The sequence below is a fragment of the Colobus angolensis genome, unplaced genomic scaffold, assembly GCF_000951035.1.
Source record: "Colobus angolensis palliatus isolate OR3802 unplaced genomic scaffold, Cang.pa_1.0 Scaffold1, whole genome shotgun sequence".
NCBI lineage: Eukaryota > Metazoa > Chordata > Mammalia > Primates > Cercopithecidae > Colobus > Colobus angolensis.
This window is the reverse complement of record NW_012110918.1, coordinates 1,410,140-1,426,563: the sequence shown is the minus strand read 5'-3', so window position 1 is coordinate 1,426,563 and position 16,424 is coordinate 1,410,140. Positions and strand designations below refer to the sequence as shown.

The following is a 16,424-nucleotide window of genomic DNA, read 5'->3' as shown; positions in this document are numbered from 1 at the left end:
CCTCCACCTCCTGGGTTAAAGTGATTCTCTTGCCTCAGCCTCCCAAGTAGCTGAGACTACAGGTGCCTGCCACCATGTCCAGCTAATTTTTTATTGTATTTTTAGTAGAGACAGGGTTTCACTACGTTGGCCAGGCTGGTCTCAAACTCCTGACCTCGTGATCCACCTACCTCGGCCTTCCAAAGTGCTGGGATTATAGGCGTGAGTCACTGCACCCGGCCTGGTTTGCATTTTTGAAAGATCTCTCCAGCTGCTGTGTGGAGCTTTGATTATGATGGAGGCAGGAGAGGATGATGGAGGCAGTTAGAGGATGATTGCAGTGGGCTGGTTAGAGGTTACCCGGGCTGGGACTGGGGTGGGAATGGTGGGGGAGATGGCAAGTCGTCAGATTTGGGATCTGTTTTGCAGGCAGGACTTGTCAATGGATGTGAAATAGAACGTAAGGTAAAGAGGGGGCTAAAATGTGACCTAAAAGTTTTCCAGCTGAGCAGCCAGGTAGATGGTGGTGACAGACACTGAGCCATGAGTAGAGAGAAAAGAAAGGAACTTCTAGGGCTGAGTCTAGGGGCTGCCAACACTTACATATGAGGAAGAGGTGGAGGAAGCAGCAAAAGAGACTGAGAAGGAGCAACCAGTGAGGTAAAAGGAAAGTCTAAGAAGGTGGGATTTCCCATAAGCCGTGTGCAGTGTTTCAGGAAGGAGGAAGTGAGTAACCACTTGTTTCAGGTGTTGCCAAGAAGGGAAGTTAGATGGGGACTGAGAACTGACTGCTGGATGGCGAGGTCTTCAGCCACCTCAACAGCACTGGTTTCAGCAGAATGTGGGAACCAAAGCCTGAATTATGTGGGTGGACAGACAGTGGGTTGTGAGCAGCCATTTTGAGGAATTCTGAAAGAAAAGGGAGCAGAGAAATGGGTGGTATCTAGACGGACCTATGGGGTCAAGGGAAAGTTTTTTAAAAATGAGATACACTAAAGACATGTTTGCTTGTTGTTGAGACTGATCCACTGGAGAAGGAAATATTGATGATGCAGAGAGTGGTGGGATAATTTCAAGAGCAACATGCTTAATTTGGCAAGAAAGGATGGAATCCAGTGTACAGATGAAGGAACTCGCCTTAGGTAGCTGCAAGGCCAGCCATGCGTCCAATCCATAGGTAAGGCAGGGTCTTTGCCGGTGGACCAGCCAATTTGGTGATGGGGAAGATGAAGCAGCTGTCTCTGCCTACTTGTAATTCTGTTTTTCGAATGCTACCTTGTTTCATTCAAAATGATGAATAATTTACAAAGCATTGTGGTAGGCAAGATAAGGAAGGTAAAAAGAAAGTAAAGACATAGTGCTATATATTGGAGGAGTTTATAACCCGGTTGACCTATTCGTCCTTCTAAATTATGAACTCTAACTGGCAAACTTACATGATTTTTATATTTCATGTTCATTCAAAAGCAGTGACATACTAGATTAATACATGGACATTTCATCGAGAACTGAATGTGTTTTAGAGAAACACATAAAGCAAAATGAATTAAAATATACAGTTAAGACTTTCCTAAAAATTTTAAATTCCATCTATATGGAGTTCATTAGTTTAGTTAATTAGTTAATTAATGTTAATTAAATTTAGTTAATTTTCTCAATTTGTGTGGCTTAAGTTGTCCATTATTAAACCATGAAAACAAAAACTCCTTTTGAAGCATTTGACTCTCTGGGTTCTTCCTGAGTTTCAACTGAGATCTGGCAGATAAAAACACAGAAAGTAATAGCTCATTTTTCAAAAAGTTTTAAAAGCTCAGGGTGATTGTCACTCATCACCTACAGGTGCCAGAGAAGTGTTTTGAAGTGTTAAATGGGAAGATAACTGCAGGAGATAGCGCCTGCTTCCAGCCTTGCTTCATCTATCAGCTTGCTAATCACAGCTGTGCTTCCAGCCTTCTGCTTTCCCTGTATCATGAGCTTCGGGAGCTTCAGCAGGCAGTAGTCCTGGCTGTTGATGGTTGGCTGGAGAGGAAAAGGAATGAAGAAGCAGTGTATGCTGGCAGGCCCTGGTGCCATCTCTAACAGCGGTTATCACAGCAACATTAAACTTTTAAATAAGGAGAACTTCCATACCTAAAGTGAACTGTTGATTGACAGATTTCATGGATGGCCCTTTTTGTTGTAGCAAATATCTAATCTGGGAGCCACATGGCCATCCCCAAATGACACATTCTATTTCTGTTCTTGACACACTGCCTGCTTTTTACAATTTTTTGTGCCTATTTCTATTAAAGTGTTCAGAAAGTCAGACCAGATTGTATTTTTGTTTTTTTGTTTTTTTGTTTTTTTTTTTTTTTTGAGACGGAGTCTCGCTCTGTTGCCGGAGCTGGAGTGCAGTGGCCGGATCTCAGCTCACTGCAAGCTCCGCCTCCCGGGTTTACGCCATTCTCCTGCCTCAGCCTCCCGAGTAGCTGGGACTACAGGCGCCCACCACCTCGCCCTCTCGATCTCCTGACCTCGTGATCCGCCCGTCTCGGCCTCCCAAAGTGCTGGGATTACAGGCTTGAGCCACCGCGCCTGGCCCAGATTGTAGTATTTTCTGTGCTAAAATGTATTTTTACTCTGACTCCAGAGACTCAGAGAAGATTGTATATGTCCTTAGTTTTGTCTTTAAGGGAGTCTTTCTCGTATATTGAAGTATCCAGTAGCACGTTTTATATCATATAACTGCGACTAAAAAAAAAAGATTCCAACATCTTTTAGTGAGGATATAAAATCAGTCTAGTGAAACTACTGCCTTTACGGTAGACTCTGCCCCATTAGCCCAAAATGTCTGCAGCTCTAACAAATTTAGTAACTTATTTTGACATTTCAAGTGTGCAATTTTGCAGATGCAAATTGTTCAGATATAACCTGATGATGTTAAATATATATCTCATTACATGAAAAATACCAGGGCCTGATGTACCTGTTGCCTATTTCTTAGTATGATGTACGTGTTGCCTATTTCTTAGTATGATGTACCTGTTGCCTATTTCTTAGTATGCATCTTAACATCATGAGTCTAATGACCTATATATTAGGTTGGTGCAAAAGTAATTGCGGGTTTTGCCATGAAAGTAATGGCAAACACAACAATTACTTCCGCAGTTACTTTTGCACCAACCTATTAAAACTAGTACTAAATTTTACAACCAAGAAACAAAGGTTTTCTACAGAGAGCCCTTGAGTAGAACATGAGAGGAAAGTGTTACCTGGCAAGCCCTGTAGAAAAGTCTCTGTCTATTAATGCCAACGCTTTAAAGCAATGTGTCCCTTGAACAGTTAATCTGATGATCAATATAATTTTGGATAGAGTTTACAATGTTTGAACTGTCCTTCATCTTTATTTTTTTTAAATGTGGCATGTTGATAATTGTTTGTGATTTTTACTAGGCAGTAGTCTTTTCTGCTACTTACTTCCCTGCTACTTCAGTCACGACAGAACTGCCTTGGCTTACTATGGGGGAAGGATCAAAGTATCAGAAAAGTGAGAATATGAGAGTGGTTTTGTTGCTTTAGGCTACAGAAGCCAGTGCATGAGAGGGCCTAGAGGATATGGCCTTTACTAGGGTGCTAAGGTGCACTGGTGGGAGGGGCACTGATAGCACTGAGCCAGCTCCACGGTGGTTTCCTATGTATTCCGGGGCTGACGGTAGGAGATGCGCTATGGAACTGAGCTGCTGACTTCCAACAGGAAAGTTGGGAGGAAAGTTGGGTTCCAAAATGGCAGGCACTATGTGGGGCACTCGGATATCAGATGAAAGGTAGACGTGATTACTGTACTGGACAGTAAGGCTAGACAGGCCCTTCAGGTGTCTTGCCCTGCAGGGATCTGTGTTGATAATGAGCTGTGTTCTGAGAGATAAGATAGAGAGCCAGTGAGAATACTACTTGGCTTGTACAACATCAAGAAAAACATCCAGAACTGGTGAGTGAAATTGAAACAGTTTTCCACTTAGGGTGGAAAAATCATAGTCCTCTACCAAGTTTCCCAGATCTGAGTCGGTTCACAGACCCAGAACCCATTTGTCATAAGAGAGACCACATCCCTTGTTTAAGAGTCTTGCACTGCCACCAGAAGTAAATATTGCCCCCAAAGGGAGCTGCTGGCATTTGACGTGGTCCTGCACACAAAGAAGAAAGCAAAAATTTTACCCAAATCTTACCTTCCAGAAGCAACTGCTATTAATCTTAGGTGAGTATTATTCTAGAAATTTCTATGAGAGATTGATAAATAGAAGAAAAGTAGATATATAGACAAAAACAATTTTCTAGAAACAGGACCGTGCTACATTTGCCACTTTTAATTAAAATATTAAATTACATGTGAAATTATTTGATGAAACAAGGGAAATGGAAAGATTTCTCTCATTTTTTTCTGTTTTATTTATTTTTTATAGAGATAGGGTCTTGGTACATTGCCTAGACTGGTCTCAAACTCCTGGGCTCAAGTGATCATCTCACCTTGGCCTCCCAAAGTGCTGAGATAACAGGAGTGAGCCACTGTGCCCAGTGGAAATGGAAAGATTTCTAAAATTTAGAAAAACATTTTTTTAACTACATAAGAGATTATTTCTTAGAATGTTAGAAATTAAAAATACATTCAAGTTAGAGTAATTTTTAAATTTTGTGGTTCAGTTTTGAAGGCATTAGTTACTCCTTATTAGAGAAAAATTAAACTGCCTGTACTTCCTTCCACCTACTTATATCAGTCTATTTTGTCAACCATAGTATTATTCATACATTGTTGAAGTTTATAACATTTATATTTTGTTTCATAACCATAATTCTCACAGTTACATAAACTTAGCTTTTTATTTAAATCAGTTATGTGCTCACCACCAGGATTTTTGCACAGCTTCATACCTGAGTTCTTATTTTGGTTTCTTATTGACTTACTGAGATTTCATCAAGTAGTTTTTCCAAGAAGGGCTTAGAGTTGTATTCACTGCGTTTTTGCATGCTTGAGCATCACTATGTGTTCTCTTATTTGTGAAGGATATCTTAGCTGGGCATAAAATTTTTTGATCATTCTTTTTTCCCCTGACACTTTGTACACATCATCCATTGCCTTTTGGTGCAAACATTGATCTTAAAACAGCTTCTCTGGTCATCTCTTGCTTGAAATTTATCCCCAAGTTTTTTTTTTTTTTTTTTTCAAGAGTGGTTTGGGGACTATAGTCCTTGAGTTTTTTTCATGTTTCTTTTCCTCAATTGGAATCTATTTTTCTTGGTCTACAGTGTGTCTTTTTGATATACACACTCATCTCTTCATTCATTTTAGGGAAATTTTCGGATACCATACTCTGTGTTTACATGGATTTTCTTTTCACGTTTTCTTTCTACTTTAGCTTCTCTTTGTCTTTTTCCTGGACCTTTATTATGATTACCTCAAGCCTTTATCTATGTCAACAATTTGATTTTTCACCATGTTTATTCAGCTCATTGTTTCTGATTTAAAATCAATTTTGTGATGGAGTTATTTGGGTCCTTAGTTAATTCTCTTGTTTTATCTTGTTATCCTTGCATTATTCTTTCATTACACTCATGTTCTTATTAAGTTCTCTTATAATTGTTTCTGGTTTTTAATGATGGGCCTCTTCCTTACTTTCTTCTTTTCCTCTTCTTTGTTGCTAAGTTCACCTTTCTCCTAATGTAATTGATGTTTCTCTAGTTTTCATACTTTTCTCCCTCATCTTGCTTGGGCTTAACGTGGGCACCTGTGTCCAAATCTGTTAAACGGACTGATATAATATTCATGAATTCTCTTTGACTACTTTTCAGCCTGTCTGTCCTCCTCTGAATTTCAGTATGAAGGCACAGGTATTTCATTGCATTTACTTTTTTTATGAGATCGTGATAGGGATGGAGAAAAAGAGCTTAGTTGCAGTTCTGAACAACTTCTGTTAGAGAAACTGATACTGGCTCTGTCTTTTAACAATTTATTAATGTCTTACACTGGGGTTTTTCTATGTATTAGAGAGTGTTTTATTTTTTATGTGAACTCTAAATCTTATGTTCTATCAGAGAGAATCAGCCCAAGTGTCCTACTTTCCTAACTTTATCTCTCTCCAGTAGCCATTTTTACTCCATTGAAATTGTCTTCCTTATCTTCCACCCAGGCAGAAGAGGGAAAATATCAACTGAATGATACATCTTCAGTTCATTTTTCTCTAAAACTGTGATATTGGAAAATAATCCTCAGCGTAATTTCAACTTACCAGTTCTACTTCTAGGGTATAGGGACAAAAGAGTATGTCTCATGAAACCATGTCAGAATCTTCTCTTTCTTTCCTTAACTACCTCCTTTTGAAATTTGTGGCCAAGTTATTATTCTTTCCTTGTTTGTTCACTGCCAGTGAATGTTCTCATGTTCTATATTAAACATTTGTTTTTGTTCTTTTCACAATTTTCAGTTTTCCCTATTATCTTTACCCAGAAGTTTCAGTGCCAAGTATGTTCAGTATGAGGCATCGGTTTCTCTTGGAATACAGTTATTCTCCTGTTGGTAAAGTCATTCCAGCAGCAGCTGAATGACCAGCCATCATGGTTTTATAGGGAAGGTTTTTAGATTAAGATTAACATTGTACTAGCTAACCTCTAAGTCCCTCCAAATTCTTAAACTTCCATATTTCTATTCACTTAAGGGAGAGCAATTATTGTTGAGTTGTAGGACAGATATAACCCCAGGGCATCTAACTGTGACTGCCTCTCTTCCTCCTTTTCTAGCCAGAGAATATGGAGAACCATTCTCCCTACTTTCTCTAGTTTTAGCCCATTTTCACACCAGGGCTATGTAGAATATAGAGTTTGTAATTTGATTACTTTCAAGATTATTTTGGTTAGTATTTTATACCATCATTTCCCCTTTTCAATGTGTTGTGGTGCATCCTTCTATAATTTATGCTTCTAGCACTGGTGTTCCTCACATTAAGTTATGTTATTGGGATGTATTAGTCTTCTATGTATTGTATATTGAGAAGAAATGACTTTTTCCATTTCCTTTTCTGTTTCTTTAAATGATTATTAAAAGTGGTTCAGGCCATATTTGCTAGCACTAATTTCACTGTAAAACAGTTACCAGGACTTAAAATATATATCCCAAGATCCCTTGGGACTTGGATGTCCAGTGGCTCCATCTTGGTCTTTCTTGGGACCTAGAATGTGCTCTTGCCCTTAGGCGCTTACATGAAAGTTCAATTGGAATGAAGACATCATCATCAAGCTGTAGAAGGATTTCGTCTGTTCTGAAATGGAGGCTGATGCTTTTAGGGACTTCAGAACTGGAAAACTTTACTCTTGAATTTCAAGTTCAGCATGTGTTATGGAGTAGCATAGTGGGTGGAGCAGGACCCTTCTTCTTTTTCTTTTTTTTTGAGACAGAGTTTTACTCTTGTTGCCCAGGCTGGAGTGCAATGGTGCAATCTTGGCTCACTGCAACCTCCACCTCCCGGGTTCAAGCGGTTCTCCTACTTCAGCCTCCAGAGTAGCTGGGATTGCAGGCATGTGCCACCATGCCTGGCTAATTTTGTATTTGTAGTAGAGACAGGGTTTCTCCATGTTGTGCAGGCTGGTCTCAGACTTCTGACCTCAGATGATCTGCCCACCTCAGCCTCCCAAAGTGCTGGGATTACAGGTATAAACCACTGCATCCGGCCCCTTTTTCATCTTCTGTTTTGACCCATGACAATTTCCTACAAGTCAACCCAGTATTTTCTAGGCGATGAACCCCAACCACAAGCTGTCAACCCTAGCATCTCAGAGGACTAGCAGTTACCACCAGGTGCTTGCAAGTGAGGACTGACACTACCATTGTCCCTGGAAGACATGCCAGTCTGCTTTAATATGTTTACGGTGGGCACATACCCGGTGTTGTTATCTGTCTCATAGCTCAGTGCTTTTGGATTGTGGAACTTGAAGCCTTCCCTCTTTTATTATAGGGAACTCCTTAACCAGCCTTAATTAAGCAGGGTCCTTGATCATGATGCCTCCAGTTCTCCCTTGTAGCATGTATTATGGGTCTGGACACCCCACACCCCTTAATTTAGAAGGCTTATTAACCATTTAATACTCATTTTGTGGGTTCTGTCTGCTCTTATGTCCTCTAAAATGTCCAGAATTTACCACTTCCTGGTCATCATTAACTCCATTAGACATTACTGTTGGTCAACCAAAGTATCTACTAGTCCACCACGAAGAAGATGTGCTATTTTGTGTTTACCTTTGAGATGTGTCCACAAGTAAAGGACAAATGGAAGTCCAAATGACTCTTTTAACATTTATTTACACGGATGGGGTTAGGCACCAGTAAAACTTTTTATTTACAGATCTACCTTGAAGATGTCCTTTGCAGTTATGAATACCATCGTCAAGATATTCCCCCAACATTAGGGTTTCTCCTCTGGACTCTACCATTTATCTGGAAAAGACACCCCTGCCAGAAGATACTGACAGTGCGGAAGCCTAGGAAAAGACCAGAAAGGGCTCATGACATCCAGAAGTTAGCCACATAGTGTTGGACTTAGCAGAGAAGCCTGAGCTATTGCACTTTAAATTGAAAATTATTCTCCACTCAAGCAGGAGAGGTAAAAGTGAGTGATATTTAAAAGGCTTTGGCAACCTTGAGATTTGTTCATTAAGTAGAATCACTGAGCAATAGGCCCTGGCAAAATATCAAACTAATACTCATTTATGACTATTTGTGTTTAGGCTTAAAATGTGATGATCACTATTTCATTTTTTTTCCTGATTTTTAAAAATGAGTAAAGTGAAATTTGAACATGGGCATGATCATTCATGGGTCTATAAGAAACTTCAAATGTCTCTGTTTAGAAAGTTACTGTGAAAGTGCATTACTAATAGAGACCAGAACAAGGAGGTATCATTACTAATGGTCTCACAGCTAGTTCTAGTCATGTGTTTTCTGTTGGGAGAAAATTCTGCAATTCTTTTGCCCCAGTTATAGCTCATTTGGTTACTTTTCTCATTCTAGAATATTGTAAAATATTTTGCTTTTAATCAGTTTTAAGTCACATTCCTTCTTCCAATATTTCTGAGGCTTTCAAGAAGATCTCAGTAGAACTTTCTACCTCCCATCTCCCTTCAGTGTGTTACATACTTAAATGATTTTGATTCAAGTGTATAATTTTATTATAATGATCCTTGGTAGTGTAACACTGAGTAGAAATAACGTGTCCAAGAACTAAAAATATTCCAGCTCCGTAATTCATTCACTCAGCTTCCTGAGCAAAATGTCATAACAGCAATACAATTTGAAATATCTCTTTTATTAGGATTAACATAGTTGTGTGAGACACAGAACAAAGCATATACATTCATTTTAAATAAAGAAAACTTTCTTACTCGGTGTAGTATCTATTAAGAGAAAATGTTTATACTATTTTTTCTGAATATTGCCAATAGTAGAATAATATGGGGAAAACCCCTAAATTTTAAATAAATATAAATCACTATAACACTTCACTGTTCTGAGATGCAAAATACATTTTGCCTTATTATTCATACATTATTTTATTGTTGTAAGTGTATATGTTCAAGAGTTTGCATACTTTTCTTCTTCTAAATAATAATATATTTATGGTTAGAAATATATTGTTGATTTTCCAACTCTTTTATTTAAATTATACTTTAAGTTCTGGGATACATGTGCAGAATGTGCAGGTTTGTTATATAGGTATACAAGTGCCATGGTGGTTTGTTGCACCCATCAACCCGTCACCTACATTAGGTATTTCTCCTAATGCAATCCCTTCCCTAGCCCCCGACCCCCCGACAGGCCCCGGTGTGTGATGTTCCCCTCCCTGTGTCCGTGTGTTCTCATTGTTCAGCTCCCACTTGTGAGTGAGGACATGGGGTGTTTGGTTTTCTGTTCCTGTGTTAATTTGCTGAGAATGATGGTTTCCAGCTTCATCCATGTTTGTGCAAAGGACATGAACTCATCATTTCTTATGGCTGCATACTGTGGTGTATATGTGTCACATTTTCTTTATCTAGTCTATCATTGGTGGGCATTTGAGTTAGTTTGAAGTCTTTGCTGTTGTGAATAGTGCTGCGATAAACATACATGTGCATGTGTTTTTTTTTTTTTTTTTTTTTTTTGATAAAGTCTCGCTCATGTCATCCAGGCTGGAGTGCAGTGGCACAATCGCGGCTCACTGCAAGCTCCCCCTCCCGGGTTCACGCCATTCTCCCACCTCAGCCTCCTGAGTAGCTGGGACTACAGGCACCCACCACTATGCCCGGCTAATTATGTTTTTGTTTTTGTATTTTTTGTAGAGATGGGATTTCACCATGTTAGCCAGATGGTCTCAATCTCCTTATCTCATGATCCGCCTGCCTCAGCCTCCCAAAGTGCTGGGATTATAGGCATGAGCCACCGCACCCAGCCATGCATATGTCTTTATAGTAGAATGATTTAAAATCCTTTGGGTATATGCCCAGTAATGGGATTGTGGGTCAAATGGTATTTCTGGTTCTAGATCCTTGAGGAATTGCCACACTGTCTTCCACAATGGTTGAACTAATTTACATTCCCACCAACAGTGTAAAAGTGTTCCTGTTTCTCCACATCCTCTCCAGCATCTGTTGTTTCCTAACTTTTTGTGATCGCCATTCTAACTGGCGTGAGATGGTATCTCATTGTGGTTTTGATTGCATTTCTCTAATGTCTAGTGATCATGAGCTTTTTTTTGTATGTTTGTTGTCTGCATACATGTATTCTTTTGAGAAGTGTCTGTTCATATCCTTCATCCACTATTTAATGGGGTTATTTTTTTCTTGTAAATATGTCTAAGTTCTTTGTAGATTCTGGATATTAACTCTTTGTCAGATGGATAGATTGCAAAACTTTTCTCCCATTCTGTACGTTGCCTGTTCACTCTGATGATAGTTTCTTTTGCTGCATGGAAGCTCTTTAGTTTAATTAGATCCCATTTGTCAGTTTTGACTTTCGTTGCCATTGCTTTTGGCGTTTTAGTCATGAAGTCTTTGCCCATGCCTCTGTCCTGAATGGTATTGCCTAGGTTTTCTTCTAGGATTTTTATGGTTTTAGGTCTTACGTTTAAGTCTTTAATCCATCTTGAGTTAATTTTTGTATAAGGTATAAGGAAGGGGTCCAGTTTCATTTTTCTGCATATGGCTAGCCAGTTTTCCCAGCATCGTTTATTAAATAGGGAATCCTTTCCCCATTGCTTGTTTTTGTCAGGTTTGTCAAAGATTAGATGGTTGTAGATGTGTGGCATTATTTCTGAGGCCTCTGTTCTGTTCCATTGGTCTATATATGTGTTTTGGTACCAGTACCTTGCTATTCTGGTTACTATAGCCTTGTAGTATAGTTTGAAGTCAGGTGGCATGATGCCTCCAGCTTTGTTTTTTTTTTTCTTAGGATTGTCTTGGCTATACAGACTCTTTTTTGGTTCCATATAAAATTTAAATTAGTTTTTTGTAATTCTGTGAAGAAAGACAATGGTAGCTTGATGGGGATAGCATTGAATCTATAAATTACTTTGGGCAGTATGGCCATTTTCTCGATATTGATTCTTCCTATCCATGAGCATGGAATGTTTTTCCATTTGTTTGTGTCCTCTCTGATTTCCTTGAGCACTGGTTTGTAGTTCTCCTTGAGGAGGTATTTCACATCCCTTGTAAGTTGTATTCCTAGGTATTTTATTCTCTTTGTAGCAATTGTGAATGGGAATTCACTCATGATTTGGCTCTCTGTTTGTCTGTTATTGGTGTATAGGAATGCTTGTGATTTTTTGCATATTGATTTTGTATGCTGAGACTTTGCTGAAGTTGTTTATCAACTTAAGGAGATTTTGGACTGAGACGATGGGGTTTTCCAAATATACAGTCATGTCATCTGCAAACAGAGACAATTTGACTTTTTCTCTTTCTATTTGAATCCCTTTATTTCTTTCTCTTGCCTGATTGCCCCGGCCAGAACTTCCAATACTATATTGAATAGGAGTAGTGAGAGTCTTGTTCTGGTTTTCAAAGGGAATGCTTCCAGCTTTTGCCTGTTCAGTATGCTATTGGCTGTGGGTTTGTCATAAATAGCTCTTACTATTTTGAGATACATTCCATCAATACCTAGTTTATTGAGAGTTGGTAGCATGAAGGGATGTTGAATTTTATCAAAGACCTTTTCTGCATCTATTGAGATAATCATGTGTATTTTGTGATTGGTTCTGTTTATATGATGGATTACGTTTATTGATTTGTGTTATGTTGAACCAGCCTTGCATCCTGGGGATGAAGCTGACTTGATCGTGGTGGATAAGCTTTTTGATGTGCTGCTCTATTTGGTTTGTCAGTATTTTATTGAGGATTTTTGCATCGATGTTCATCAGGGATAATGGCCTGAAATTTTCTTTTTTTGTTATGTCTCTGCCAGGTTTTGGTATCAGGATGATGCTGGCCTCATAAAATGAATTACGGAGGAGTCCCACCTTTTCTGTTGTTTGGAATAGTTTCAGAAGAAATGGTACCAGCTCCTCTTTAATCACATTAAGAAAACATTTTGAAACCCATGTTTTAAAGCAAATTTCATTTGTGTTTTGATTCTTGATTTGTCATAAGGAGATAAGAATTTCAAATTTAAAAAAGAAAACTTCTGAAATTTAGTGCAGTGTGCATGCCTGGAGAAATGAATGCTATAGCTTTAAGATAAGGTAGTCTGGTGATTCATTGCACGAAACAAGATCGATTTGGAGCAGGCTCCTACTGTTAGCTTTTTTGAAGATGGATTCTCACGCCGAAAATAACACAACATATTCTAGATAACAGCAGTTTTTCCCCCTGAAATCCACCAAAACTGAAGAAAAATCCAAGTGACTGTTCTTAGCAGCTGTGTGGCCTGGAGTTCACTGGGGAAGCTGGCTTCCTGCCGTCCCCTATTCATCACCTGCTTCAAAGACAGCCTGGCTGGCTATAGTTTGCAGGCCAGGTAGGGTGCCATTGTGCACAGTCTGGGAGGATTAGTATCAAAGCTGCGGCAACCAGGCCCTTGGTCTCAGGCTGCCATTCAGTCTAGCAGGGAGAGGCTAAGACTGGCCAAGGTCACAGTCTCCAGTGTGGAGTGGACTGGGAAAGGATCCTGAGAATAGAATGCTCTTTATGAAATCATGGCGCAAGCTTGCAGCACAGCAGGTGCCCTTCTGGAACACAGAACATCTGTTTATGTTGGTATACCGTAGCTGACAACGAGATAATGGAGCTTTGAAATTTATCATTTTATTTTTTAAAAGACAACTGTATATACAAGAATCCAGATACGTATTTAGCTCCGATCTTTTATTTGTAAATCATGAAGAAAACTGATCGATTTAATTGCTGCTTTTTACATGTGTATATTTAAGCAAAAAGCAAAGCGTGCTGACTATTAACCATTTATAAACATTGCTGATCAGTGATACCCGAATTCTTGGGGAGGAAGTGACTAGCATTCGAGATAATTTTTTTCAATGTTCAGACATTTGTGTCAACAGATTGCAGAAGGATTTACTGAATATGCCCAACTATTTTGAATATTAGGAGGTTTGTATAACCACCACCCCAACAAATGAGAGTATTTCAAGGGTGAGGTAATAATGATGCAAAAATAAAAATTTTCAACTTGGACAAATTAGAGAAAAATTAAGCTGTACATGAGTTGTCATGACGACAAGGATGTTCTGTTGATGAACTGTCCTCCTCATTGTCCAATCAGATAGTAGAGCTGAAGCTGGAGCATGAACAGGAGAAGACGCACCTATTACAGCAGCATAACGCAGAGAAGGATAGCCTAGTCCGAGACCATGAACGGGAAATTGAAAACCTGGAAAAACAGCTTCGCGCTGCCAATATGGAGCACGAAGATCAAATTCAGGAGTTCAAGAAACGAGATGCACAGGTAATTATCAATAATATTTGATAAAACGGGTATCTGTTTTTAAAAAGTCATCAGCGTTTAATGTTTTCTTCTTATTCTTGTTGATGCACGCTGTTTGATCATTTGCAAAACTGACATATAAATGTGATTTTTTTTTTGTTTTTCTCCCCCCATCCCCCCGTTTTGGGATGAATAAAGCCTTAACTACAGAAACCACAGGTAGCCAGATTAAAAATCCCATGGCGCGCTATAACTTGGCCCCCTTTTTTATAATCTTGTCTCAGTTCCTTTCATGATGGATTTTTTTAAGGTATCTGCCCCTTACCCCTCCCTTCAGCCTTAGCAAATCCCTATGAAATATATCAGCTTCACTCCTTGCTTTTTGTTTTAATCTCTGTAGGTAATCAAGCAGCTGTTTTAATATTTGCTTTTCCTTCCTAGTGTTGCTGTTTTCATTAGACTATATTTGATTAGATCACTCAGATGGTAATTGATAAAAATGACTCCAGAGAAGGGCTATTTCCCATCAGGTCTGTTGCTTTTTCCTGCACACACACATGCCTCCTAGTCCACATCTCTGTAGTCCCTGTTGGAAGCCATTTGGCAGAATAACCCCCAGCTGTGGTAGCATTTGACTCCTCAAACTTGTGGATGAAATGTGCACTGTCAGCATGGAAAATTATCTTTATACATTTCAGATGAAAAAAGAAATCTTATTGGATGTCTATCTTTGTGATACAATACATTCTTTGTAATATATATAATCAAGGGCCTTTAGTGTATCCTCTTGAGATTGCTGTGAAATTGTATTAAAGAAAAATTTAAGAGCAATTGATAACAATAAAAAGATAATGTTCTTTTCTAATAAAAACATATTGTATACTAGATCTAAATACCCCTTTTCCCATTGAAATCTAACCATGCTAACCACACCACACAAGCTTCTTCCTCTAGTTATCCTTCCTCCCCAAATAATATGATTTTCAAACAAAACAAACCTTCTGTTATATTATGTCTTTCAACAATTTTATAATTATCTAAACATAAACACACTACTAATTAAGTAAGATGTTAATTTTTTTGAGTGAACAGCGGGAGGTGGTAAGGCAAAGAATAGGAGTTATTGGTTATTTTTCATTTGACCTTGAGTTGTCTTCTATCTTCAGAGAATAACTGATGCAATGTGAATATACTCAGCATAGGTTTTGTTGTCCATGGTATACATTTACAGTACAATTATTTTCAACTTGTTTTACGGTGGTTTGCTACCCAAAAAGGTAGTCATTGTAGTGCCTATGGTACCAGAATAGTCAGGTGGTTCCTGTTAAGTCATCGTGTATTATATGTTGTCACCAACCTAATTAGAGCCTTTATGAAATATATGCTGGCGTTTTGACTCAATTTATTAGGAATATTTTCTAGTTCGTATTCTCTTTCAAATATGATGTTAAACCTTACCATTGTTTTCCCATGGCAAGAGATATGGGTTCTGAGTCAGTGTAGGATTTGTTTGCGTGGTATAATTGTATAATGGATAAAATAAAATACACTAATTTACATAACTTCCTATTATTTGGGGGCTGTTATGGGAAGCCGATACAAGTGGAGGCCAAATTTAGAGGGAACCTTTGTGATTTTGCATGAGTCGTATCTGCCATATAGGGTGCGGTTCATCCAATCGTAACAAAGGGGAAATTTTAGTACTATTACGTATAATAAAGCCACAGGGATAGTACAATGAGGCTGTTAATTGAATTTCTTCCTATTGAAACATTAAGTATGAGGACTATATGACCTCCTCAAATGCTGTAGTTTAAGATTGTATTTCTCCTATTTCGTGTCTTTCTTGGAACGTTTTACTAATTGGAATTGCTGTCAAGAGAATGCCAGTAAGCAATGGAAACAGGCTAAATGCATTCTTGCTCAAAAGGAAAATAATTTTGTATATGTTGTACTTAGTTGTTCTTAGAGAATACAATTTCTAAAACTTTTAGCAATGAGCTGTATTTTAAAAAATCTTACCATGTATACCAAAATACTCATAATTTGTATTTATCTTTGATTATTTATTGAGGATATTAATTCAAAGTTTCCTTCAGGTAAGTCTTAAATTTTCAAAATCTATCTCTTCATAATTGTGGTCTAAATAATGTAATGTATAATACCTTTTAAGTTCTAAATTCATTCACAAATTTCAAGAAAACAAAGTAGGCATGTAATTTTCAAAATAGAAGATCTTTTTCAAATCACTGTGTTATAGTTTGATGCAGAACAAACATATTAAATATTAGATTGTATAATTTTTAAAATTTTAATTCCAGAGAGATTTGATTTTCAGTTAATGTGTGGCTATTCTAGCTTAGCAATGGAGGCCATTTTGTAAAAAGGACTATTTGAAATACTTAACCAAAAGAGGACCAGTGAAATATCTATTTTGAAATCTGTGGCTTTGTTTGCTGCTTCCCTTCTACCAGATTCTTAACTGAGTACAGTTTCCTTAAAATCTATTTTTGAC

At 38.2% G+C, this 16,424-nt stretch overlaps 1 protein-coding gene across 2 annotated transcripts in view; it reads left to right on the top strand.

Annotated features, from left to right (window-relative positions):
• The window catches only part of CEP112 (centrosomal protein 112kDa), a 567,477-nt gene that overhangs the window by 274,619 nt on the left and 276,434 nt on the right, over positions 1-16,424 (top strand). For both annotated transcript variants that reach the window (XM_011944093.1, XM_011944768.1), the window contains one exon: positions 13,748-13,930. In XM_011944093.1, the coding sequence (XP_011799483.1) occupies positions 13,748-13,930 (183 nt within the window). The remainder of the gene's footprint in view (positions 1-13,747; positions 13,931-16,424) is intronic.